At 37.4% G+C, this 26,117-nt stretch overlaps 1 protein-coding gene across 1 annotated transcript; it reads right to left on the bottom strand.

Annotated features, from left to right (window-relative positions):
• Nucleotides 1-1,307: 1,307 nt before the first annotated feature.
• On the bottom strand, nt 1,308-22,604 carry LOC129275994 (uncharacterized). The gene is made up of 4 exons (XM_054912441.2): nt 22,493-22,604; nt 21,671-21,823; nt 19,525-19,781; nt 1,308-1,667 (listed from the first exon to the last, which is right to left on the bottom strand). The coding sequence occupies exons 1-4, from the start codon at nt 22,602-22,604 to the stop codon at nt 1,308-1,310; spliced, it is 882 nt and encodes a 293-aa protein (XP_054768416.2).
• Nucleotides 22,605-26,117: the final 3,513 nt, after the last annotated feature.

The raw sequence follows: 26,117 nt of genomic DNA, 5'->3' as shown, positions 1-26,117 counted from the left end.
ATCATGAGTGTATGTAAACTTTTGGCCTCAACTGTGTGTATATATATTTATATATATACACACATATATATATATATATATATATATATATATATATATATATATATATATATATATATATATATACAGGGCGTATCAAAAAAAAGTTTACACTTTGAAAAAGCCCTGGGAATTAAAAAATAAATAACATGTGGGTATTATTTCACATATAATCTTGGGTTTGGGTCTCATCTATCCAATGTAAGTAATAGTTTTGACAGAATGTTACACTTGAGTGAGCACTTTCCATTTTGTAAAGCTCGCAGAAATGCTTGTTTACACGCTGGGTCAAGGGGAAAGGGCAAAATCAAACTTACCCTGCGATACATTTTTCATACATTTTCCATTGCACTTTTTGTCAATTGTAATAAATGGATACTTTCAAGTATTTTGTAACAATTTTGCCACCCAAATTGAAATTTCAACACTTAGTATGCACAACCTTTACCCTTTTTGTGCCAGCTGGATCTGAGGACATAACTAAATCTGAACAAAAGTTTATATCAGACATCTCCAGCATTTTTTCACAAAGTTTTTATCATTTAAAGTGGGTTTACATTTTATTTTTCATTTAATACTTGTTTCTTCACACTTTTTCTAAGCTTGACAATGATTCACAAAATGAAAATCAAGCCTAAGCCATTTCATGTAAATCACAGCTCAGTGTTAAGCAAATATCGTCACGATGACCTCGGTGTGGGGGAGTGGGGTGGGGTGCAATGCACTCTTCGAAGTCTTTTGGGTAAGGAAACAAGTTAAAAAGGTAAAAGATATCTTCAATCAATTTTACTAGCTGAATTCAAAGTGTTCTTCATGATTAAGGTCTACTTTTATTCACATAACAATTTCAAAGTTCTGCGCAAATCAATTTTCCCTAACTTTTCAAAAGTAAGTGGTGCTCACTCAAGCGAAAATATTTTTCGACAGTTACATCGTCACTTGCTTAAATGGATCTGTACCAATGTTAAAATGTGGAAAAATCTTCAGGATATTACAAATGTATAATTTTACAGGATTTTTTCTAAGTGTAAACTTTTTTTGATACGCACTGTATATATATATATATATATATATATATATATATAGGCCTACCGATATGTATATGTGTGTGATTTTGTGTGTGGGGGGAGGGGGTGAGTGTGTGAGTGCGTGAGTTTGTTTGTTGTGTGTGATCGAGCGCGCCTTTCACCGCCTTTGAAACGTGAATTCATGATTTTGCACCCCCCATCTAAAAATGGATTGACGCCCCTGGGATCTAGTATCAAGTATCACTTTTTGCCACCCGCCTTCTGGGCTGACTTGGTAACCTTGCCGGTAGAAGCTTCTTCCCTCTCTACCGACTTCACCACACCAACGGCGACTGTCCGCTTCATGTCGCGTACGGCGAACCGCCCAAGAGGAGGGAACTCCGACATGACCTCGACAACCATCTTCTTGGTAGGAACCAGTTCTGCGATGCAAGCATCCCCAGACTTCACCTTCTGTGGATTCTCCTCAAGCACCTTGCCTCCTCGGCGATCCAGCCTCTCGATTAGTTTAGTGAACTTGCAGGAAATGTGGGCTGTGTGGCAATCTACGACCGGGCTGTAGCCAGCGTGGATTTCCCCCGGGTGGTTCATGATGATAATCTGGATTGGATTGAGAAGATCGAATCATTTCAGGGGGTATCGTGGGGAAAGGGCTTTATGACTATATTTTTTTTAATGATTTTAAACATGTTCTCTTAATCTTTTTTTCCAATATTCTTTGGAAATGGAACGAGAAATGAAAACAAGATCTATCATTTACAAACTGATTTTTGCCATATATGAAATAAACTAAAAAGATGACCTGAAAATGGCTAACAGTCTTTATTGAATTTCTTTTGTCGTGGGTGTGTGTGTGTGTGTGTGTTAGGGTGTATGTTTCTCTTGATGTCGACTTCGTCTATGTGAGTTCAAGTTTAACCGTTATATTTTATTCTTAACTGTTTTATGAAATTTGGCGAAGCTTCGAAATTTCACAACTTTCTTATCTTACATCAATTTTCTGTCCCAAACTAATTTTTTTTTGGAATGTATAAAATTAAAGGCTTTCGCATCCTACCCGGTTACCCATTCAACACCTTGGTGGAGATCGAATGGCAAAGCGGGATTTGAACACACGATCCTCAAATTACAAGGCAATGGTCAGAACCGCTACACCACTACGCTTCTTTTGTAAGAGTAATAATCGAACAATAATTCTAACAAATCATCAAATAGAGCCCCGAAGTGTGACGTCAACAATTTTCTCTTTTTGCATGTCAGCGTTTTGATACCATATTTTAGTAGCATGATGAATCACATTGACAACCCAGATGGGAAGAGGGGGGAATGGAAGAGAAAAAAAATGAAAAGGGGGAAAGAAGAGATAAAAACAAAGATAGGAAGAAGGGGAGGAGAGAGGAAGAGGGGGAAAGAACACTCTAAAAAACGAAATATTAACTAAACATTTGAAAGTTTGGAGGAGTGACAACATTTGCTAAATGTTGCATTTACCACTTTAAATGGTTCTACCCAACACTTATAATGTTGGATTCAGCTTTATACAAGGTTGGATGTAACATTTGAAAAAGGTTGTCACTCCTCCAACCTTTCAAATGTTGATTTAACATTCTAATTTTTAGAGTGAAGAAATAAGAGAGAGGAAGAGGGGGATAAAAGAAAAAAAGAGAGAGAGGAATTCGGGGAAAGGAAGAGAAAAAAAGAAAGAAGAACTGAGAAAATAAAGAGAGGAAGAGGGAGAAAGGAAGAGAAGGAAAAGAGAGAGGGGTGAAAGAAGAGAAGAACAGAGACAGATGAGTGGGGAGAAGAAGAGAAAGAGAGAGGAAGAGGGGGAAAAAGAGGGAAGGGAAAAAGATAGGGGAAGAGGAAAGAGAAAGAAAAAACAAGGGAAAACCTATAAATTGTCGCATATATATATTACCAAAAAAACACTTCATGTACTTAAGGAATGTCTCCTTTTATTATATGCTTGCATATTTTGATCCAGTCTCTCTTGCTCATCTTTTCTACTTTGGAGCTCATTTTATTCTTCACTTCTCTCATATCGTTCTCTTTTTTTCTTTTATTTCCTTCTACATCTACCCCATAGGCGGATCCAGCTTTTTCCGAAAGGGGGGGGGGGCACTGCCGAGCAGCGCACAATTTTTTGCACTTCACCGGCGCCATAAAAGAAAATGTTGAAAAAGGTGTATATATATATATATATATATCTATATGACTCATGAGATAGAGACACATATCTCACCAACAAATTAATGCGAGCGCGAAGCGCGAACTGAAATTTTTATAGTATACTGACCTGAAAAAAGGTGCCTGTTTAGGACTGTTTGTAGTAACTCATGAGGAGGATACATATCTCATTACACAGATAATGCGAGTGCCGAGGGCGAGCTAAAATTTCTTTATATTCTGACCAGAAAGGTTTATATTCTAAGCATTTTGGTATCAATGATTAAGATGGGTATCTAAAAAACAATAGATGCGAGCGCGAAGCGCGAGCTTAAAATTTTGATATTTCGATCTGAAAAAATGACAGTTTAATGGACATTTTTAATAGAGAACAAGATTATATCCAACAAAAGATTATTGCAAATCGAAGCGGGAGTTCTTTTGATTAGAACTGAAAACGGGACATTCTATTCACATATATTTAATCATAAAAAGTATGGGTTTTTGCTACAGAAATGATGCGAGTGCGAAGCGCGAGCTGAAAATTTTTATATTCCAATCTGAAAAGCGGACAATTTGCACGATTTGAAATAAAGAACGAGTTGTGTAGCTCTATCTTACTTGCTGATTTCTGTGTACATTACCATCTTATTTTATTTTTTCACATGCAGAACTATTGGGGGAGGGCAAAACGATATGCTTGCCCCCCAAACCCAACATTTTCATTGGTGCCCCCCCCCCCGGATCGACGCCACTGCATAAACAATGATACTACAAGTCATCATGAATCATTTGTAATACATCACCAATCCAGGTTTATATATTATCATTCAATTTTCATGTACATGATGTTTATGCCTACATACAGCATTATATATTGTGATGCTTTTCACTAAATCTAATGCAATTTGTAATGATGAGTAATTTTTATCTAATTACTTTGATGAAACTGGATATAATGCTCATGGGCTGAATTCAGAAAGAGATCTTTCAAGACGGAGATTTGGAAAAAGTTCTCCAGTTTTATAGGTATCGTTATCTTTGTTTTAAACTTCTTCCTGAATGATCAGATGAATAATTAACTTAAAGGAAACCAAAACCCAAGAAGAGAAGCAATCTAATTGGAAAGAGTAAAATGAGAGGAACAATTTAAAAAAAGTTTCATCATAATCGGTTATGAAATAAGCAAGTTATGGACGATTAAAAAGTCTTGTTGTACTTACTATGTGGATCCTCAAATTGGCAAACGTGCTTCAAAATGGCTGATTTTGTGGACAACTCTCCATTTGTTTTGTACACATATTTTCAGATTTTCCCCATTATTTTACATATTTCACATTATCTCCTCCTGACCTTGGCATATATGGTGTGGATTATATTTTCCCATGACATACTAGTATGTTGTGCTCAGAAGGAGGCAAGATGCAATTTGAAAGATAATGAGGAAAATCTGAAAATTTGTGTACAAAACAAATGGAGAATTGTCCACAACATCAGCCATTTTGAAGCACGTTTGCCAATTTGAGGATGCCCATAGAAAGTACAACAAGAGTTTTCAAACTCCCATAACATGCTTATTTCATAACCGATTTTGATGAAACTTTTTTTAAATTGTTCCTCTCATTTTACTCTTTCCAATAAGATTGGAATTGGGGATTGGGATTGGGTTTTGGTTTCCTTTAATGGAAGATTAAAATAAATCAAATTTTGTGGCGTAAACATTTAAACGTTAAAACCAACGAACGTAGAGGGCAGCAACACACAAGCGTGTTGCTATAAGGAAGGTCAACTCGATACGCGCATGCAGCTGAGCTGCGCGCGTATTTTATTGTTCATGCCAACGAAATCAAATGCCGATCACATACAACAACAAATTAGTAGCGATCAAAAAACGAATATGAAAGAATATGACTACAACAATATCAAAGATAACTTTAAAAATATGTTGAGGAATATACATACATATAAAAACATACTTTGATATTTAAAACTTTACAAATATAAGTTTCAGGAAACTAAAATCATTACCAAATCGGTGATTGTTGTTATCAGCGATTTCACCAGACGGCTGTATTAGGTGATTTGCGTCGAGACGATTTTGTGACCACTCGCAAAGCATTTCGGGATTGAATATAACCACCTTATTTTCTCTGAGCTCTTCGCTGAACCCATCATCACAGTGCAGCTGCAGCGCAGCGCGCAGCCAATGCAATGCATCCGATGCATGGGTTGTTTTTTCGCCGTCCATGCCATGGTCTCGGACTCAGAGTTGAAATTTAGACCCGGATTTCGGGGATACAGCGCCTTTATTTCAGATTTATAGACTTAAAAGTCAAATGACATTTAAAATTTGAAATCTAACCTTGAACAATCATCGTTGATAAATATCAGCCGTGAAGCCATTACACTTCAAATCAGGCCAGGCAAATTAGACGCCATTGTCTAAGTTGCTAGATCTATGACGAGTCGCCTGAAGCCCCAGCGCATCATCAACGTCACTAGCTAGCTGCGCGACCGGCCCAGACTCGGCGCACCCAGGCCAGAAAAATGACCTCGATTATTACGGTGGTTGTCTATGCATTTATTAGTGGTGCAGCGAAATTCAGCAGAAGAAAATAAGAGATATGATGTATCCTCGTCACAGGCTTAATATTCCAAAATGAGGGAAAATGTCAAAATCATGATTATTTAAGCTAAATATTTTCTTTAAAAATGTAAGTAATATTTTTAATATTTATACCCAGAATAACCGATCTAATAATTGTTCATTAAAAAATATTTGAAATTAACAAATGAAAAAAAATCAACTCGACAAATTTCCCAAAACCCCACCTTATTTTTTAAAGTGGTCACAAAATTCGAGCGGAGTTGACCTTCCTTAGAGCAACACGCTTGTGTGTTGCTGCCCTCTACGTTCGTTGGTTAAAACAAAGGTATTGACAAACTGTATTTATACATTGAAAATGATATGTAGTGGTTTAAGGACGTTCCACAGTTATATTTGTGCGCATTATGATCTGCGCATAGTTTACACTCTGCGCGCTGACGTCACAATGGATGAACAGGTGATTAATTAGCTGCGGGTATGAGCTGATTTTTCTCATCTTCTGCACTTTAACTGCAGATCCGATGCGTTATTTCATGAAGCTAAAAAATTGAATTATTCCATGGACCATTAAAAAAAATGTTCTCTACAATTTCAAAATACTTTACTCTGCAGTGCTGCCAAGAATCACGAATACTACCCCGAGTTTGAATAAATGGTAGAGTGGTTTTGATTTTTTCTTCACATAGATACTAAGCATTCGGCCCATTTTTGGTGTTTTAAAAAGCACATTTGCTCTAATAAAAATGCTGATAGTTTAAAAACAAGCACATGAACCCCTATTTTTTAATGTTTGTACCTCTTAGGTATACCTTCCTCTACAACTCTGCAAATTTTGGTGAAAATGACATGGATTTTGAATAAAGTGCAGCATTTATTGTACGTTTGTAGTTTGTTACTGAAATTTTACATTTTTTAGATTGGGATTTTGTTATCTTTTACGCCATTTTTAAGAAATGACAGTGCTGTTAAACTTAAAATTGCAAACAAATAGCACTATTAATAGATTCTCCATTCTAACGATACAATTATTAACTTTTTTGCGAAATTTGATGACTTTTTCATGTATTTTGACTGAGTAATGGAGGTTTAAACTCATTGTAGTAATCTTGGGCGGTCTAAAAATGCCAAATTCTTTTGAATGCGCAATTCTTAAGAACATCAATTTGGGTGAACTTTGAAGCTCTATAGCAAAAAATCAAGCACATGGACCTATGTTAATTTTTGCATATTTCAAATATTAAGGTTCTAAAGTATTTATGTGCAAAGTTTGGTGAAAATGACATGGATTTCACTTTAACTGTGGAACGTCCTTAAGGTCTAACGAATATACGTCTGCAAGGTTGCGTAATTATACACTCCCGGTATAAGCAACGTTTTGGACTAAAATATCGAATCATCTTCATAAAACACTAGAGTAGCTGTCTTACACTAAAGGCCGGAACAATGTGGAATGTGTAAAGAAGAAAAGTGACTGACCTTTTTTTACTAAAGCATTGGAAAATAAAATCAAAATTAAGGGATTTGCTCTCCACTATTTTTTTTTTTCTGGGATTTCCTAAAATAACAAATTAAAGATTTCATGACATCTGTGGGCAACTGTCCCGCCCCAGTCCACTCTGTAAGGGCATGCGATAAGCTTTGTTATTCGCGATAGCTCAGTCGGTAGGGCGGGGGTTTCGGATTCCGGTGACCCGGGTTCGATTCTCAAGTGGTGCGCTAGTGCCCTTTGGTAAGACATTTATCCTCATTACCAGGTCCCTCGGAGAGGACCTTAAGCCGTTAGTCCCCTGGTTGCTTGCTCACAGGCATTCGTGCTTTCTTAGCCGTCAGGTAAAACAACAACCTCGGTATGGCCATTCAACAATAAAATGTATAACCGGCTAGGTGCCGCTGATCATTCTTGACCGGCGCCGATCTAGATTTGGTTGGCAATAGGCCCTTCTTCATTATTCTACTGGAGCCTATTTAGTGGAACAAGGGGACGCTGATCATTCTTGACCGGCGCCAATTTAAATTTAGGTGGCGCCGGTTAAGACAAAGGCAGCGCCGATTTGTCTTGACCGGCGCCGATTTAAACAAGTAGTGCTGATTATTTTTACAGACGTCACGTAAGATTCAGGCAGCGGCAATTTATAATCGACTGGCGCCGATTTAGAACCAGGAGGCGCCGATTATTCTTGTCCGGCGCCGCGACTTAGATTTAGGTGGCGCTGATTATCCTTGATTGGCGCCGGTTAAGAACTCAGGCAGCGTCGATTTTTCTTTACCGGCGCCGATTATTCTTGTCCGGCGCCGATTTAGATTTAGGTGGCGCTGATTATCCTTGATTGGCGCCGGTTAAGACTCTGGCAGTGCCGATTTTTTTCTTGACTGGCGCCGATTTATAACCAAATAGCGCTGATTATTCTTGCCCGGCGCCGATTTAGTTATGGAGCTGATTATTTTTTATCTGCCCCGGTTAAGCCTCTGGCAGCGCCGATTTATAACCAGATGGCGCTGATTATTCTTGTCCGGCCCCGATTTAGATTTAGGTGGCGCTGATTATCCTTGATTGGCGCCGGTTAAGACTCTGGCAGTGTCATTTTTTCTTGACTTGCGCCGATTTATAACCAAATAGCGCTGATTATTCTTGTCCGGCGCCGATTTAGATTTAGGTGGCGCTGATTATTCTTAATTGGCACCAGTTATATGCAGGCAGCGCACTGCTATACCGGCGAAGTTGTTTGAAAAAAGGTAGTTTTCTTTTCTTTCCTTTCCTTTATTTTTATTTTTTCAAGCGGCGCCTTTTCTTTCTTTAACCTTTTTTTGAGCGGCGCCGCTCAAATATTAGGGGGGGGGCGCGCCCCCTGCGCCACCCCCCTGGATCCGCCGATGTAACCCCCTTCTCCTGACTCTTCTCTTTACTTTACCCTACTTTAAACTTTCTGCTCCAACCCTGTGTTCTTCTGTGTATAGCTATTTTTTTCTTATTCAGGCTACCTTTCCTGCAGACCTCTGAGGCCTTTTAAGTGTGCCTCACAAGCCTTTCGTTATATTTAGAACACATTTTATTTTTTTCCTTTTTCACTGTAAATGTAATGATTAGTTAACATGTATTTTGTTTTACCTCAATGCAGTATGTAACATCCACATATTCTGTAATGAGCTGCTCTACATTGAACATATCTTTGAACTATTTCTACTGTATTTATGTTGTTTTTAAAAAGAACCTTTTTAATCGGCTTGTGAAATAAAGATGAATAAAAAAATTAAAGGGGGCCAAATTGATGTTCAAACTAGGGGGGGGGGGGCGCCAAATTGATGTTTGAACTAGTGGGCGCCGACTCGAGGTTCAAACTAGGAGGCGCCAAATTGATATTGAAACGAGTTGCGCCAAATTGATTTTCACAAAGGGGGCCGTATTGATGTTCAATCTAGGTGGGAGCGCCAAATCAATGTTCAATTCAATTTCAAATTATTAATAATTCATAAAATGCCAAGCGGATATATGCAATAAAATGTGTTTGTGAATCACAACAAAAGCCTATGGCTTGCTAAACAGTGATCCCCTTACATACAAAATATACAATATAATATGGTAAATCAAGAAGTTAAAAGAACAATCGAATTTGCAATAGGACAATCAGACTACAAACAACAGTCAAAACACATTATGCAGATAAAATAAATTTTCTATATTTAGATTTAAAAGCATATTGTGAATGTATATTTTTTTAAATGTAGAAGCATTCCATAACTTAGTACAGTTCAAGATGAGGGAGATACGCTGTGTGAGATACAGGCGCGGATCCGGGGGGGGGAGCACGTGCCTCCCCCCTTGAAAAGCAAAATTAAAAAAATTTAATGTAAAATTGCCATGAAAAGAAAGGTTTTCCCCCTTTTTTTAAGAGTGAAGACTTTTTTTTGCTTGTCCATTTTTTACGAAATACCCTTAATTTGTGGTTGAAACCGTTTTTTTTTTTTGCTTGTCAATTTTTTTTCCTTAGAAATATTTTCCCTCCCCTCCCCCAAGAGAGTTTTAATGTCATTATTTTTTTAAAGAGAAATAGTGTGAGTAAGGTATAGTGCGAGTTCCTTTCTTATGCAAAACAAATAACCGATACATTTTTTTCTTATTAGTACCTGACCAAACTATTCTACAATGATTTAAAGGTCAAGTCCACCTCAGAAAAATGTTGATTTGGATCCACAGAGAAAAATCAGACAAGCATAATGCTGAAAATATCATCAAAATCGGATGTAAAATAAGAAACTTATGACATTAAAGTTTCGCTTATTTTTCACAAAATAGTTAAATGCACAATTTAGTCACATGCAAATGAAATAATCGATGATATCCCTCACTCACTGTTTCTTTTTTTTCTACTGTTTGAATTATACAATATTTCTATTTTAACAGATTTGACGATAAGGACCAACTTGACTGAACCATAAAATGTTAAATAATGGTAATTCCACAAGTTCAGGGAGAAATAAAACACTGTTTCACAGGTCAATGAGGAGTAAATTAGAATATTTCATTTTTCATATAATAAAACACAAAAGAAATAATGATTGAGTGATGTCATCAGTTTCCTCATTAAACACCGACTGGGATGTGCATATAACTATTTTGTGAAATTAAGCGAAACTTAAAAATGTCATAACTTTCTTATTTTACATCCGATTTTGATGAAACTTTCAGCGTTATGTTTGTTTATTTTTTCTCTTTTTATTCAAATAAAATGACGAATTTTTCGCATAATACCTATGTACATACTTATTTTCCCATGGATATTATTAAGATGTTCTGACCAATTTAGTCTTTTGTCGATTATTACACCTAAAGATTTTATGCTATGAACTAATTCAATAAATTCTAATTAATTTTTGTGTGACAATAAAATACTAGTATCATCTGCATACAGTACAAATTTTAATATTTTAGAGGAATAGATGATATCATTAACATAAATTAAAAACAAAGGACCTTTTATACTTCCTTGCGGACACCGCATGTTATTGGCAAAATATTAGATTTAATATTGTATTAAAAGTGTAAACTGTTTGCGATCAGAAAGGTAATTTGGAAACCAGTTATATGCAACACCTGTATGGCTTATACTAATCAGTGAGGTCGCGTGCGCGTGCGAAATCACTCGGGTTTTGGATTTCGATGCGGTTTTTTTTCTAACGGGCACCAGATTTATTTTTAAACTATAGGGGGCAGGGCAAAATTGAAGTTCAAACTAGGGGAGGGGGTGCAAACTTGATGTTCGGTATAGGGACGTCAAATTAATGTTTGAACTGGGGGGGGGGGGGGGGGGCGAATCGATATTCAAACTAGGGGAGCGCCAATTTAATTTTGACCAGAATTTTGGTCAGAATTTAAAAAAACAAGTGGAACGCCTCTTGTAGTCTCGCCTGTATTACGCAATTCGATATAACAGCAGTGCTGCCTTTGAAAAGAGCTAATGAATAATTATTCACAGAAGAAAACACTAACATGTTAATAAAATATTATATCCATCAGCGGCGTAACAGGGGTCGGTGTCCAGGGGAGCAAGAGCTAAAAATTTCCCGGTCATATCATGGTATGAACAAGCGTTATGGTGTAATAAGGCGACGATTTTGAGAGGGCCAGACATTACCGTATCAGGTAGATTTTTTTTTTTAGCAAAAATTTTGATAATTTTTTACGCAAAAATCAAGTTTTGTGATAGATTTTGACATGATATAAAGAGAATAATATATTTCACTCTTCTCTCTTTCCATTCCCTTTTTTGTGGTCTGTATGCCATTGTGAACATGATTCTTTGCGGCAGTAGCGTTAACAGTATAAAAAACGAGAGGCGCAGTATGGCGCATGTGCTAAAAATCTGCTTGATAAAAGTCCCGAGAGAGCGAAGCGAGCGAGAATAAAAATCACATTTTCATGAGAATTTAACTTTGAGATATTTTTGACATTGTATTCAGTAAATAATATTGTCAGGATATAAATTTAATTACAGATTTTAAATATGTGTTTAAAATAGTTAATTGGTCCACGTTAGGGTAGGCCTGTAGACAAGCATGTAGATATGTTTTGAATACTTTGAAAGCAAGCATTGGAAACGCTTGATACCCCCCTCCTTTTAGAGTACAAGTGTACCAGGTTTATGTCATATCTTATACAGGTGTTCGAAATATTTCTTTAGGAGAAGCATTTTCATACAGGTGTCGTAAATAACCAAAAGTGATCTAGCATTGATGAGTGTAGATGTATAGATACACAGGAAGTGTCTTTTATTAAAAGGAATGTGTTGTTTTATGCACTCATCTGTTAACGAAATTCTTTGAATTACTTTATAGAAATCTTACAGTTAGTCCTAGTAACGGTAGGGTATATTAGGAGGTTAATTTCGGTAATTCAGGGAGAACCACCTAAGCTAGAATAGACTACAGACGTTCGTATAGGCAGTCTAAGTTATAACTGAGGGACTACGTCGGTGACGAGATAACGACCCCAGCTGCCACCGGTTCTCCACCGACATGATTGGTCAAAATTCATGTCATCATTGGGGGGCTCGATCTCGTCCAATAATTCGTTGAAGCCACATCTCTGATCTAGGGGTTACTCATCAAGGGGCAACACAGTCTGCGGAGGCCGAGGCCGAGTGGAAGAGACATCGCTATAGCTGCGGAGGCCAGGAACTGGACCGACCACCAGGGCCGAGTGGGGCATGTCAAGCCAGAACAGATGACGGGGGCTCTATTCAACTATTGTTTGAGTTAAGTTATATTTTGTTATAACCATGTATATTTCATGTACAATCATTATAAAAGAATCAAAAGAAAACCACAAAATGACAAGAAAGATTTGATTAAATCTTTTTAATAACTGTATTTATCAGTTTTACGTATTCTTTATTTGGTGTCAAGCAGCAGTAAGTAAATAATTTAAAAAAAGTCACTTCCCACGTGACAAATATCATATCCTACACTTTTCCTTTGCTTTTTTCTTTCATCCTTTTTTCTGGTTGTAGAGCTTTTTGGGACCATGACCCAACCCTTCCATACTCATATACGGCAGTGCTATGCGGTTGGGGTCCGTCTGGAGCCCCCAGAACTTCTCGATATCGAAGCAATGTAAACCTCGCAGATCGCGGGTATAAATAATCAAATCGCGGGTATATACCGAATATAGCTTTTACACAACACATGTATTCAACCAAGTTGAACCAAAAATTTTGAGGGGGCAAAACATAGCAATGAGGGAAAATTTGTAAAATGTCGCCAGCGAGCGAAGCGAGCTGGAAAAAAGGCCTTTTTAAATTAAATGTTAATTAGGTGATAGATATCCATTATATTCAGCAAAATGAAACATTTCATTGTTTACACTCATTTCATTATACGTTGTGTCCAATAATTTCTCTTATTTCTTGGATGTGGAACCAAGAACCCCCCCGCGCCTGTACGCCAGTGATTGAATATAAAGCTTAATGTAGGAAGGGTCCCTACAGGGGGCGTTATAGAGCCATTTGAAGGTTATAGATGATGAGCCCCTACTGCGTGGGGTCTGGGGCAAAGCCCCGGTAGCTTATTTGCATAAAATTTAGTTAGCGTATAGAACAATGTAGTATGCAGTCCATCTTTCTTCCCGCTCTTTATTTTCTATCCTGGTCATGTCATTATTCTTTTTCTTGTCCCTTTTCTTTGTTTTACAATTTAGCTTTAGACTTATTCCGTTCTTCCTTCAATTCCAACTATTGTTTGCCATTTTGTCATCTTTTAATTTATTTCCCATCATGCTATTGTATTACATAGGCCTTTTTCGGAATGATGTTCTTTCTCAAATGTTCTTTCATTCCTTTTCCCGCTTTCCTTCCTTTTCTATTACAAATATTTTTTCTTCTTCGTTTTCTTTTCACCTTTCCCTTTCCTTTTCCCCTTTCCCTCCAATTTCCCTTTCTTTCTCCCTCCCTTTTCTCTTTTCCCGTTTTTTTTTCTTCAATTTTCCCGGTGGAATCCGCCAGGTGGGGGGGGGGGCAGCTTGCCCCCCCCCCTGCCTGTTACACCACTGATATCCATTGACCCAAAATGACCTTTGACTATGATCATGTGACCTTAGACATGCACAAAACAATCATTCATACTTGATTACCCTTTAGGTCGATGTTTCATGAGCTTGATCCATAAACTTTCCAAGATGCCAATTCACTCCCAACACGGCCAGAGTTCATTGACCTTTAAGGACGTTCTATAGTTAAAATGAAGTCCATGTCATTTTCACCAAATTTTGCAGAGAGTTACTTTGGTATCTATGCATTATGAAAATGCAAAAAATGATAGAGGTTCATGTGCTTATTTGTTTTCTACGGGTCTTCAAAGTCGCCGTATTTGAATGATATGCAATCTTGCGCAATCAAGAGAATTATGCTTCTCTTAGACCTCACGAATTCACCAAATGAGTTTAAATCATCTTTACCCAGTGGATACCGCATCAAACTTCATAAAAATTTCAAGATATATAACAAAGTGTATACCAAAGTAAGAGAAAGTCTTTTAATTGGTAAAACTATATCTATTTGGAGTCAGAAGCGCCATCATTTGGCAAGAATGGTGCAAAAATTCGAAAAAAAAACAAATCTTCAAACGTGAATCTACTCAAAAATTAAAAAAGTATTTTGTAAGCTGCACTTTTTTCAAATCCATGTCATTTTCATCAAGTTCGGCTAAATTGTAGAGGAATGCATATCGAAGGTGTAGGGAAGTTAAAAATATAGGGTCCATGTGCTCGTTTTTTAACTATGAGTGTCCAAAGTGATGCGAGTGATGCGCCCAAAACGTGCAAGTCTAATAATGCCGTCTAAATGCGAATGGTTCCGTAGTTTTGCCCCCAAACATTAAAAATCCATGTCATTTTAATCATAGTCTCCAGGTTTTGTAGAAGAAAATATTGTGAAGACATGAAAATATTAAAAATATTGGGTCTATGTGCTCGTTTTTAAACTATTGGTGTCCCAAGTGTTGCAAGTTGGCTTGAAAATCCCCTAAAAAGCGCCGAAAACGTGCAAAAGTCTCATAATACCCTCTAAAATGCAAATGGTTTAACATTTCGCTCCCAAACATTCAAAATCCATGTCATCTTCATCATACTCTCTAGATTTGTAGAGGAATATATTCTTAAGGCATTAAAATAATAAAAATATGGGGTACGCTCGTTTCTGTACTATCAGTGTCCAAACTGTTGCGAGTTGGCTTGAAAATATTGAAATCCACCTAAAATGCGCCGAAAACGTACAAATTAAAGTCTAATACCGTCTAAAATGCGAATAGTCCCGCAGTTTTGCTCCCTAACATTCAAGATCAATGTCATTTTCATCATACTCTCTAAATTTGTAGAGGAATATATTCTTAAGGCATTAAAACATTAAAAATATCGGGTCCATGTGCTAGTTTTTAAACTATTAGTGTCTAAACGGTTGCGAGTTGGCTTGAAACAGCCCAAAATGCGCCGAAAACAAGTAAAAGTCTGATAATACCGTCCAAAATGTCTAAAATACGAATGGTTCCTTAGTCCTGCTCCCAAACATTCAAAATCCATGTCATTTTCATCATACTATCTAGATTTATAGAGGAATATATTCTGAAGAAGTTAAGACATTTAAAATATGGGGTCCATATGCTCGTTTTCAAATTATCAGTGTCCAAAGTATTGCGAGTTGGCATGAAACAGCCCAAAATGCGCCAAAAACAATTGAAGGTCTGTTAATACCGTCTAAAATGCGAATGGTTCCGTAGTCTTGCTCCCAAACATTGAAAATCCATGTCCTTTTCATCATACTTTGCACATAGATACTTTAGCACCTGAATATTCCAAATATGCAAAAATTAACATGGGTCCATGTGCTTCATTTCTTTTGCTATATAGCTTCAAAGTTCTCCTAAATGGATGTTCATAAGAATCGAGCATTCAAAATAATTTGGCATTTTTAGACCTCACGAGATCACAACAATGAGTTTAAAGCCCTATTACTCAGGCCGCGGAACGGTTTTCAAAGTGGGGGGCTGCCCATGCAAAAAATCACAATCATATGGTCATTTTTACGTTTTTTGTACACGGTTTTGGAAAAAAGTGGGGGCTGAATCCCCCAGCTCCCCCGCTTCCGCGGCCCCTGTTACTTAGTGAAAATCCATGAAAATTACATCAAATTTTGCAATATGATTAATAATTGTATCCGTAAGATGGATAATCTATCTCTATTGCTGTCAATTGTTTGCTCATTTAAGTCTAACAACACTTTCACTTCTTAAAAATTGCGGGAGAGATATTCAACCTTAAAAACTTCAAATTTCATTAACAAATTTGAGAAGTAAAAGAAATCTGCACTTTATTCAAAACCCATGTCATTTACACCAAACTTTGAAAAGTTGTAGAGGAAGGTATACCTAAGAGGTGCAAACATTAAATATGATGGGTTCATATGCTTCTTTTCAAACTATCAGCACTCTTATAACGTATATGAGAGCAAATTTGCTTTTCTTTTAACACCCGAAAACGCGTCAAAAGCAGTATCTATGTGAGGAAATTTTCCGAACCATTTTTCCATTTTATTCAAACTGCAACAGTGCTGCAATGTATGACGAATATGACCCCGTGTTTGAATGAATGGTAGAATGATTTGGATTTTTTCCTCACATACATACAAAGCTTTTTGTGCTTTTTAGGGTGTTTTAAAAAGCACATTTGCTCTAATAAAAGTGCTGATAGTTTGAAAACGATTACATGAACCCATATTTTTTAATGTTTGCACCTCTGAGGTATACCTTCCTCTACAACTTTGCAAAATTTGGTCAAAATGACAGGGATTTTTAATTAAGTGCATCATTTCTTGTACTTCTCAAGTTTGTTATTGAAATTTCACATTTTTGAAATGGAGTTTTTGTTATCTTTCGCGCAATTTCTAAGAAATGAGAGTGCTGTTAGACTTAAAAATGCAAACAATTAATAGCAATATGCAAACTTTGATAACATTTTCATGGATTTTGACTCAGAAATAGAGCTTTAAACTCATTGTTGTGATCTCGTGAGGTCTAAAAATGCCAAATTCTTTTGAATGCTCGATTCTTATGAACATCCATTTTGGAGAACTTTGAAGCTCCATTGCCAACAAGTGGAATGCCTCTGGCCGTCTCACCTGCATCACGCGATTCAATATAGCAGCAGTGCTGATTTTGAAAACTACTATAAGTCGCACAAGATGTTCAGTGATACTTGGTTACTCTTATCATGCTTATTTCCACGTTTTATGAACTAGACCCATACTTATAGAAATATGATGGTAATTCAACAAATACCCCCAACGTGGCCAAAGTTCATTGACCTTACATGACCTTTGACCTTGATCATGTGACCTGAAACTCGCACAGGATGTTCAATGATACTTGATTACTCTTATGTCCAAGTTTCAAGAGTAAGATCCATTAACTTTCCAAGTTATGATGGTAATTCAACAGATACCCCCATTATGGCCAAAGTTCATTGACCTTTGACCTTGGTCATGTGACCTAAAATGCGCACAGGATGTTCAGTGATACTTGATTACTCTTATGTCCAAGTTTTATGAACTAGACCAACACACTTTAAAAGTTATGGCGGTAATTCAACAAATACCCCAATTTGACCAAAGTTCATTGACCTTAAATGACCTTTGACCTTGATCATGTGACCTGAAACTTGCACAGGATGTTCAGTAATACTTGATTACTATTATGTCCAAGTTTCATGAATCAGATCCATAAACTTTTAAAGTTATGATGGTAATTCAACAGATACACCCAATTCGGCCAAAGTTCATTGACCCTAAATGAACTTTGACCTTGGTCATGTGACGTGAAACTCATGCAGGATGTTCAGTGATACTTGATTAACCTTATGTATAAGTTTTATGAACTAGGTCCGTATATTTTCTAAGTTATGATGACATTTCAAAAACTTAACCTTAGGTTAAGATTTTGATGTTGATTCCCCCAACATGGTCTAAGTTCATTGACCCTAAATGACCATTGACCATGGTCATGTGACATGAAACTCAGGCAGGATGTTCAGTAATACTTGATTAACCTTATGGCCAAGTTTCATGAACTAGGTCCATACACTTTCTAAGTTATGCTGTCATTTCAAAAACTTAACCTCGGGTTAAGATTTGGTGTTGACGCCGCCGCCGCCGCCGCCGTCGGAAAAGCGGCGCCTATAGTCTCACTCTGCTATGCAGGTGAGACAAAAATCAAGCACATGGATCCATGTTAATTTTGCACATTTTGTATATTCAGGTGTTTAAGTATCTATGCGCAAAGTATGATGAAAAGGACATGGATTTTCAATGTTTGTGAGCAAGACTACGGAACCATTCGCATTTTAGACGGTGTAATCAGACTTTTGCTTGTTCTAGGCGCATTTTGGGCTGTTTCAAGCCAACTCGCAATATTTTGGACACTAATAATTTGAAAAACACATGGACCCCATATTCTTAATGTTTTAACGTCTTCGAAATATATTCTTCTACAAATATGGAGTGTATGAGTAAAATGACATGGATGTTGAATGTTTCATCATCATCATCTGCTGTAATCTTCAAAGGGCTCTGCAGGCTATCACGAAGATGAAGATGTTTGGGGGCAGAACTAAGGAATCATTCGTATTTTAGACATTTTGGACGGTATTATCACAATTTTGCCCGTTTTAGGCGCATTTTGGGCTGTTCCAAGCCAACTCGCAGCACATTAGACACTGGCAGTTAAGAAACGAGCACATGGACCCCATATCTTTAATCTTTTAACGTCTTCAGAATATATCCCTCTGCAAATGTAGAAAGTACGATGAAAATGACATGGATATTGGGAGCAGAACTACGGAACCATTTGCATTTTAGACGGTATTATTAGACTTTTGCACGTTTTCGGCGCATTTTAGGCAATGTTCAAGCCAACTCGCACTAGTTTAGACACTGATAGTTCAAAGACGAGCACATGGACCCCATATTTCTAACTTCCCTACACCTTCGCAATGCATTCCTCTACAATTTTGCGGAATTTGATGAAAATGGCATGGATTTTTAATTAAGTGCAGCTTAAACTATACTCTTTTTTAATTTTCGAGTATGTCTTCACGTCTTTTGAAGATTTGTATTTTGGAAGTTTATGTACCTTTCTTGTCAAATGAGGGCGCTGCTGACTCCAAATAGATATGGTTTTGCCAATTAAAAGATATTCTCCTACTTTGGTATCTACTTAGTTACATATCCTGAAAGTTTGATGAAGTTTGATGCGATATCGACAGAGTAAAGATGATTTAAACTCATTTGGTGAATTCGTGAGGTCTAAAAGAGGCATAATTCTCTTGATTGCATGCGCAACATTTCATATCATTCAAATACGGCGAGTTTGAAGTCCCGTAGAAAAAAAATAAGCACATGAAAAAAAATACGCACATGAGCCCCACTGAACATGAGCCCCACTGACTTCAGTGGGGCTAATTATGTATTTATGAGGTCATCTAAAGGCCCCATGGACCGATTCCCATCAAATGTTGGTAGTAGACATTTTTTTCGGTTCCATGCCCTGCCGAGATGTGGTTTCAAAACGCTAAAATCCAAAATAGAGGTTGTTTTTGTTGTGACGTCACCACTTTGGTACTCTTTATCGTCACTATCGTCCACATACCTGAGCCTGAAACGACTTAGCAGCAACAGGAGGGGTATTCTTGCTGTCACCGCAGACCATACCACGCTTGACATCTTTGATGGAAACGTTTTTGACATTGAAGCCGACATTGTCTCCTGGTTCCGCTCTGTCGAGTGCTTCGTGGTGCATTTCTACAGACTTCACTTCAGTAGTGATGTTAGCAGGAGCGAATTTAACAATCATACCAGGCTTCAGTATTCCAGTTTCAACGCGACCAACCGGAACCGTTCCGATACCTTGACATTGAAAAAAATATTATATATATATATATATAAGTTGAATTATTAGGACAATCAAAGAAAATCATGCAACTTCCAGGATGAATATTGTAAAATCAATCTTACATGAGAATGCGCCCTGGGAACGATTTTTTTAATTTTTTACTGGGGTGCTGATTTCAATTTGAAGAGCAAAGAAAAAAAATGATGTGATTCTCGTCCCCATGCGGTTTGACAAAAAAGGGTTTCTATTTAAAAAAACAGATCTATACAGTGCGTTCCACAAAAAACAAAATCGAGAATTATCATAACTTATTCACAAATACGATAGACAAATGACCTACCATTGTAAAGCTTAGGATCTCCTCTTTCATTTGAAATTACTTAGATCATTCAGGCATGAGTGAGCAAAAATAATTTGAAGAGGGGATACAAAAAAGTCACTTGGCGAGCTGTATTTAGGTTTCAAAAGGAAAGCCACATTTTTAATAAGTTTGATATCTTCTCTTTAATTTGATACCTCAATTAGAGAAAATGGTCAAGGAGTAACAAAGTTCTGGTTATTTGAAATAAGGTTTGAATTTCAACAATTTCATAAAATGAAGAGGTTTTACAGGTTAGCGTCCAGACTCACTCGACACTCCGTTTTGTTGACGATCAGCCATGCATTAAGTCTTTTGTTAAAGGACAAGTCCACCACGACAAAAGGATGGATTGGAATAAAAAGAGAAAAATCCAAAAAGCATAACACTGAAAATTTCATCAAAATCGGATGCAAAATAAGAAAGTTATAACATTTTAAAGTTTCGCTTAATTTCACAAAACAATTATATGCACATCCTGGTCGGTATGCAAATGAGGAGACCAGGCGCGCCGGAACACTTTCAGTTTTAGGGGGGCAAAGTCCCGAAGGGGGCACAATATTTTGACAGCGTGAGATACCGAAGCGATCGAGCGAGAGAGGGTATAGGACCCCCCCCCCCCCCCCCACGGTAAGGACTTTGTGTAAAAATGGAGTATAAAAGTTGCGTTTCTAAGAGCATTAAAAAATAAATTTCTTGATAAATAAACATAGAATTCACTACGAAAGACTATACTCATAATTTGTGAGAACCTATGAAATCTACGCGCAAAACGATCGCTTCAAAATGTGTTTTTTATGTCTGATCAATTAAATTACGTATTACGCTTATATTGACTCAAAATACCAGAAATTACTTTTTTCATGCAATATCCTTTTAGAAACATTTATTTATGTACATTTACATACACGGACGACGCGAGAAAGCACAATCATCATAAGTTTCAAGTAATTCCTGTCAGAACAAGGAGCCTATTAAGCAGAAGAAGCGTAACAACAGAAACAAAAGAAATTCTAATGAATGTCTTTTCAAATTCAAAATGTCATACTGTTCTGACGTGGCAGGCGTCGATAAGCACTTAAATCCCCATTGTATGCAAATCATTTCTGACATCAGCATTGGAGATAGTCCCTGATTATCCATGCATGGGCAATACATTTCATATTTTGTAACTGGAGGAAAAATAAATATGACGAGCTTAATTGTCTAACAATTTAAAACTTTTCTGAAAATCATTAAAGTTTAAAACATTACTCGATTTATGTGTTTCCTTTTGCATGTTTTGTATGGATACATGGTGTCCCGATTCAAGGCATCTGGAGCATGTGACTGGGCCAGCTGCACCGGAGTGCTCGGGTTTTCCAAGATGATACACGCGTCCCATAAAGTTGGTCCCGAATAACATTTTCCTAGGCAACGGTTGTGTTGGTGGGGTAATGTATAATACCCGATCTCCGTTTAGACAATTTGTAAGTTGACCGTTCACTCTCAGTTTTTGGCGATAGATATCTCCTTGAATCTCGAATTTCCGGTTTTCTATCTCACTGCGTATGACTTCATCGCTGACGGACAGCGGGATATCTTTCACGGTCACTCTGGTGAGGTTTTCGTCCCTAGACCTTGTGAAAGGATTCACATCGTAGATTGCGACGGTCGCTCCGCGGATTACCAGTCCATTGGATATCAAATTGACGCGGTCTTCATGGGAGTTCAAATAAATTCTCCATAAACGGCGAATTTGCTGGATTCCCACTATATTGTCTAGACTGAGCGTTTTGGCTAAGGCCCGGGGGGCCACTTACAATGACGAGTGGATATCATGCGCGACCAAAAAAACACGTAAAAAGGATGTCTTTTTCACGATAGGGCACGTTACGTACGTAACGTGATAAGGGTGTCAAAAACACAAAAAATAATGAAAAAGGGTATCTATTTCGCTAGGAAAATTACGTGTTTAGGGTCGAATTCGCGGGGATGATAAAACAAAATTAAAATGTTTTATAAAGGATGTCCTTTTTGCCCCAACACTTCGTGTTTAGAGTCCGATTTGCGCGAGGTGTAGAAGGTGGGGTCGTACTAAACCAAATAAGGTAAAGCCGACGACCGAAGGACCCGTAACAATAAATCATTCTTGTACTTGTTTAGGGGTTCATTTCAGGGAATATTTGCGAAGAGTATCGTTTTGTTACCAATACTTGTTAAGGGTAGGGTTTCACACGCCAATACTTGTTAAGGGGCGCATTTTCAGAATATGGAAATTACGTGTTTAGGGTGCTTTTCGAGACCCCATGGTCGCGCATGGTATCCACTCGTGAATGGAAGTGGGCCCCCCCCCCGGGGGGGCTAAGGCAACGTATATTTCCTCACCTGTGACCTGTTTCTTTTCGTCATTCCTGATATCATCCACACGTAGAAAAATGGGCTTGGGTCCTTCGGGCATATGTGTTTCCGGGCGTGGCGTCGCTTTCTGTGCATACATAGTGCGTGTGTATCCTATACGCATTCAGTGTCACATACGCCAAACAGTTAAACTCCCCGAAATATATGAAAAATCGTAGCCAAAAGATCCTTAAAACCAAGATAGGTAATATCAATGATCCAAAACAGTTCCGTAGACTAAAGATTACAAACAGATGGTTGTCCAGTTTCGCGATATTTCCAGATATTAATTCCGTAATGGAGAGGATGCTAGAGTGATGTTTTAACACCTCGAAGGCGCCCTGTATCTCCCTATTATATTTGGAGATGACAACCATGACAACTGGACGTTCTAAGCACATTTTGTAATCATGAACTGGATAGCTATCTAATCAAACAATATTGATGCAAGCGCGTAGCGCGAGCTGAAAATGTTTGATTTATGAAAATTATGAATACGCAGGATGTGTATCTCGCTAAAACGAATAATGAAAACTCTAATCGTGAGATGCATATTGACTTGAACATTGGATTTGTAAGCCCCATATGAACATATAATTTACTTATCTCAGTAAACAGGTACTGCAAATGCGTAGCGTGGGGGAAATTTTGAATTTTATACAACGACCTGAAAGATTTATGTTAGTGACAAATTGTTGGGAGCTAACAGTGACTGGATGAGAACATTTTCTAAAGTCTAAGAACGAAAACGCTGTTTTGGAGCACTTTGCATCTTCAGTCGAATGCTTATTACCTTATGACAACATTTACTATTCATTTTTAGCCCATACGGCCCGAAGGGAAAGATGAGCTTATTTGTTGACCAATTTTGATTTTTTTTTTACTTCCATATAATAGAGCTTCATGAGGTTCACCAAATTTCGACACCGAATTTTAAAATTTCAACTAGGAAAGTTTTTACGCTAATTTATGCGAAATTAATTGATGCCTATTTTATAACATTCACATAAAATGCTTCTTCTTTTTACTTGTTGATCGATTTTATTTCTTTTTGGTAGAGCTGCATGAGGGTCACCAAACTTCTACACAGAATTTTGATTTGAAAATTATGCTAATTCGTGCAAAATTTATTCATAAAATCACCCCTAAAATGTATTTCTCCTTCATTTCGTTATCAATTTCAATTTTGCTTGCTTTATATAGTAGCAGTATATAGTAGATCCCGGATGAGGTCCACATCATTGATGTGCTTTTTTTCTTCCAAATTTCGGGGTGGGGGGACAACTCACTGGGGTCAAATCCCCCCGTGCCTCCTCCTTGGTGCCGCCACTGGTTTTGGGCGGAGCCCCTGGAACCTCATGACATTTTTAAACGTTGCAGATGGTCATTTTTTATCAAATCGCGGGTACACACACAACGTAAATTAACTTCAACGCAGTTGCGGATATTAAACAAAATATTTTGAAGCAGCACAACATAGCAAATGTGGTAAAATTTGTAAAAGTAGTCAGCGAGCAAAGCGAGCCAGAAACATTTGGACTTTTAAAATGATTTTTAAATTAAATTCTAATTATATGGTAGTAGCTTCGGACATTTAGCCAAATAAACATTAAAGTGACTTTTTATGGTAATCTAGCCAGCGTAAAGCTTTACTTAGGTTAGGACATGATATATTATAACTAGCCTTAGGCTTACCCTTGGCTAAGAATTTTTTGTCCTGATTGCGACCATTATCAGCTGATTATTGCATCAAATTTAGCAAGCTCATAATAGACGCCATCCACCTTTCTTACCGTTCTGTATATTTTTCAATCCTCGGTAGCCCGGTCATGTTATTAAGTTCTTCTCGTTTTTTCTTGTCCCTTTTCTGCATATTCTGAGTTTCCAATTTACCTTTAGGCTCACTTAACAATTTTCGTACACAGTGCTAGAAATGGTGCTTAAATTGACCCTTTTCAGATTGGAATATCAAATATTTTCAGGATTTCAGCTCGCGTTTCGCGCTCGCATGATTGATTTTCATGATTTCATTGTTATGCCATTTCAGTTTATGATTGTTTTGCAAAGTGCACATTGATAATTATTACTATTGTCATTTTACGAACTTATTTTTTTTTTTTTGTGTAAATTAGGTAATGAAAAATAGTTTAGGGCTTGCCTCACATGCAAGCTTTGCTTTTTTGGCAAGCCCCTCCGTGCAAAACTTATCTGAGACAGCTTCATTTGTTGATGTTGTTTATCATATCAATAGGACTAACTATGTTATATATGATGTTGGGTCTTGTAATATTCTTTACTTTGTTATGTTATGTTTATTACATTATGTACAGTGTGCAACGGAAATCAATGAATTAGTTGATATGAATTGATTTAAGAAATGAAAATGCATTCAGAATGCCGAGATTCTAGGTCTAAACTGTGTCTTAATCTCGCGCTTGCATCATCTAATTGTTGAAATATTGATCGTCCTCATGGTTTAATACCTGCAAACAGTCCCTTTTCGATCAGGCCACAACGTATATTAACAAGTGGAATGCCTCTGGCCGTCTCACCTGCATCACGCGATTCAATATAGCAGCAGTGCTGATTTTGAAAACTACTATAACTCACACAAGATGTTCAGTGATACTTGGTTACTCTTATTTCCACGTTTTATGAACTAGACCCATACACTTATAGAAATATGATAGTAATTCAACAAATACCCCCAACGTGGCCAAAGTTCATTGACCTTACATGACCTTTGAACTTGATCATGTGACCTGAAACTCGCACAGGATGTTCAGTGATACTTGATTACTCCTATGTCCAAGTTTTATGAACTAGACCAACACACTTTAAAAGTTATGGCGGTAATTCAACAAATACCCCAATTTGACCAAAGTTCATTGGCTCTAAATGACCTTTGACCTTGATCATGTGACCTGAAACTTGCACAGGATGTTTAGTAATACTTGATTACTATTATGTCCAAGTTTCATGAATCAGATCCATAAACTTTTAAAGTTATGATGGTAATTCAACAGATACACCCAATTCGGCCAAAGTTCATTGACCCTAAATGACCTTTGACCTTGGTCATGTGACGTGAAACTCATGCAGGATGTTCAGTAATACTTCATTAACCTTATGTATAAGTTTTATGAACTAGGTCCATATATTTTCTAAGTTATGATGACATTTCAAAAACTTAACCTTAGGTTAAGATTTTGATGTTGATTCCCCCAACATGGTCTAAGTTCATTGACCCTAAATGACCATTGACCATGGTCATGTGACATGAAACACAGGCAGGATGTTCAGTAATACTTGATTAACCTTGTGGCCAAGTTTCATGAACTAGGTCTATATACTTTCTAAGTTATGCTGTCATTTCAAAAACTTAACCTCAGGTTCAGATTTGGTGTTGACGCCGCCGCCGTCGGAAAAGCGGCGCCTATAGTCTCACTCTGCTATTAGTGTGGTACGGTATGTCACTGACACAGCTCCCGTAGGACTTGCGTGCCAAAATTGAATTTTTGGTTGTTTTGGCTTCAATAGGGTTCCCTTAGACCAAAAATGATGGGGTTCAAATTTTTAGACCCCTCCTTCCCTTTGTGGGGGGTCCTTTTTG

The sequence above is a fragment of the Lytechinus pictus genome, chromosome 14 (assembly GCF_037042905.1).
Source record: "Lytechinus pictus isolate F3 Inbred chromosome 14, Lp3.0, whole genome shotgun sequence".
NCBI classification, from domain to species: domain Eukaryota; kingdom Metazoa; phylum Echinodermata; class Echinoidea; order Temnopleuroida; family Toxopneustidae; genus Lytechinus; species Lytechinus pictus.
Note: the sequence above shows the minus strand (reverse complement) of the source record. Positions and strands in the feature narration are given on the sequence as shown.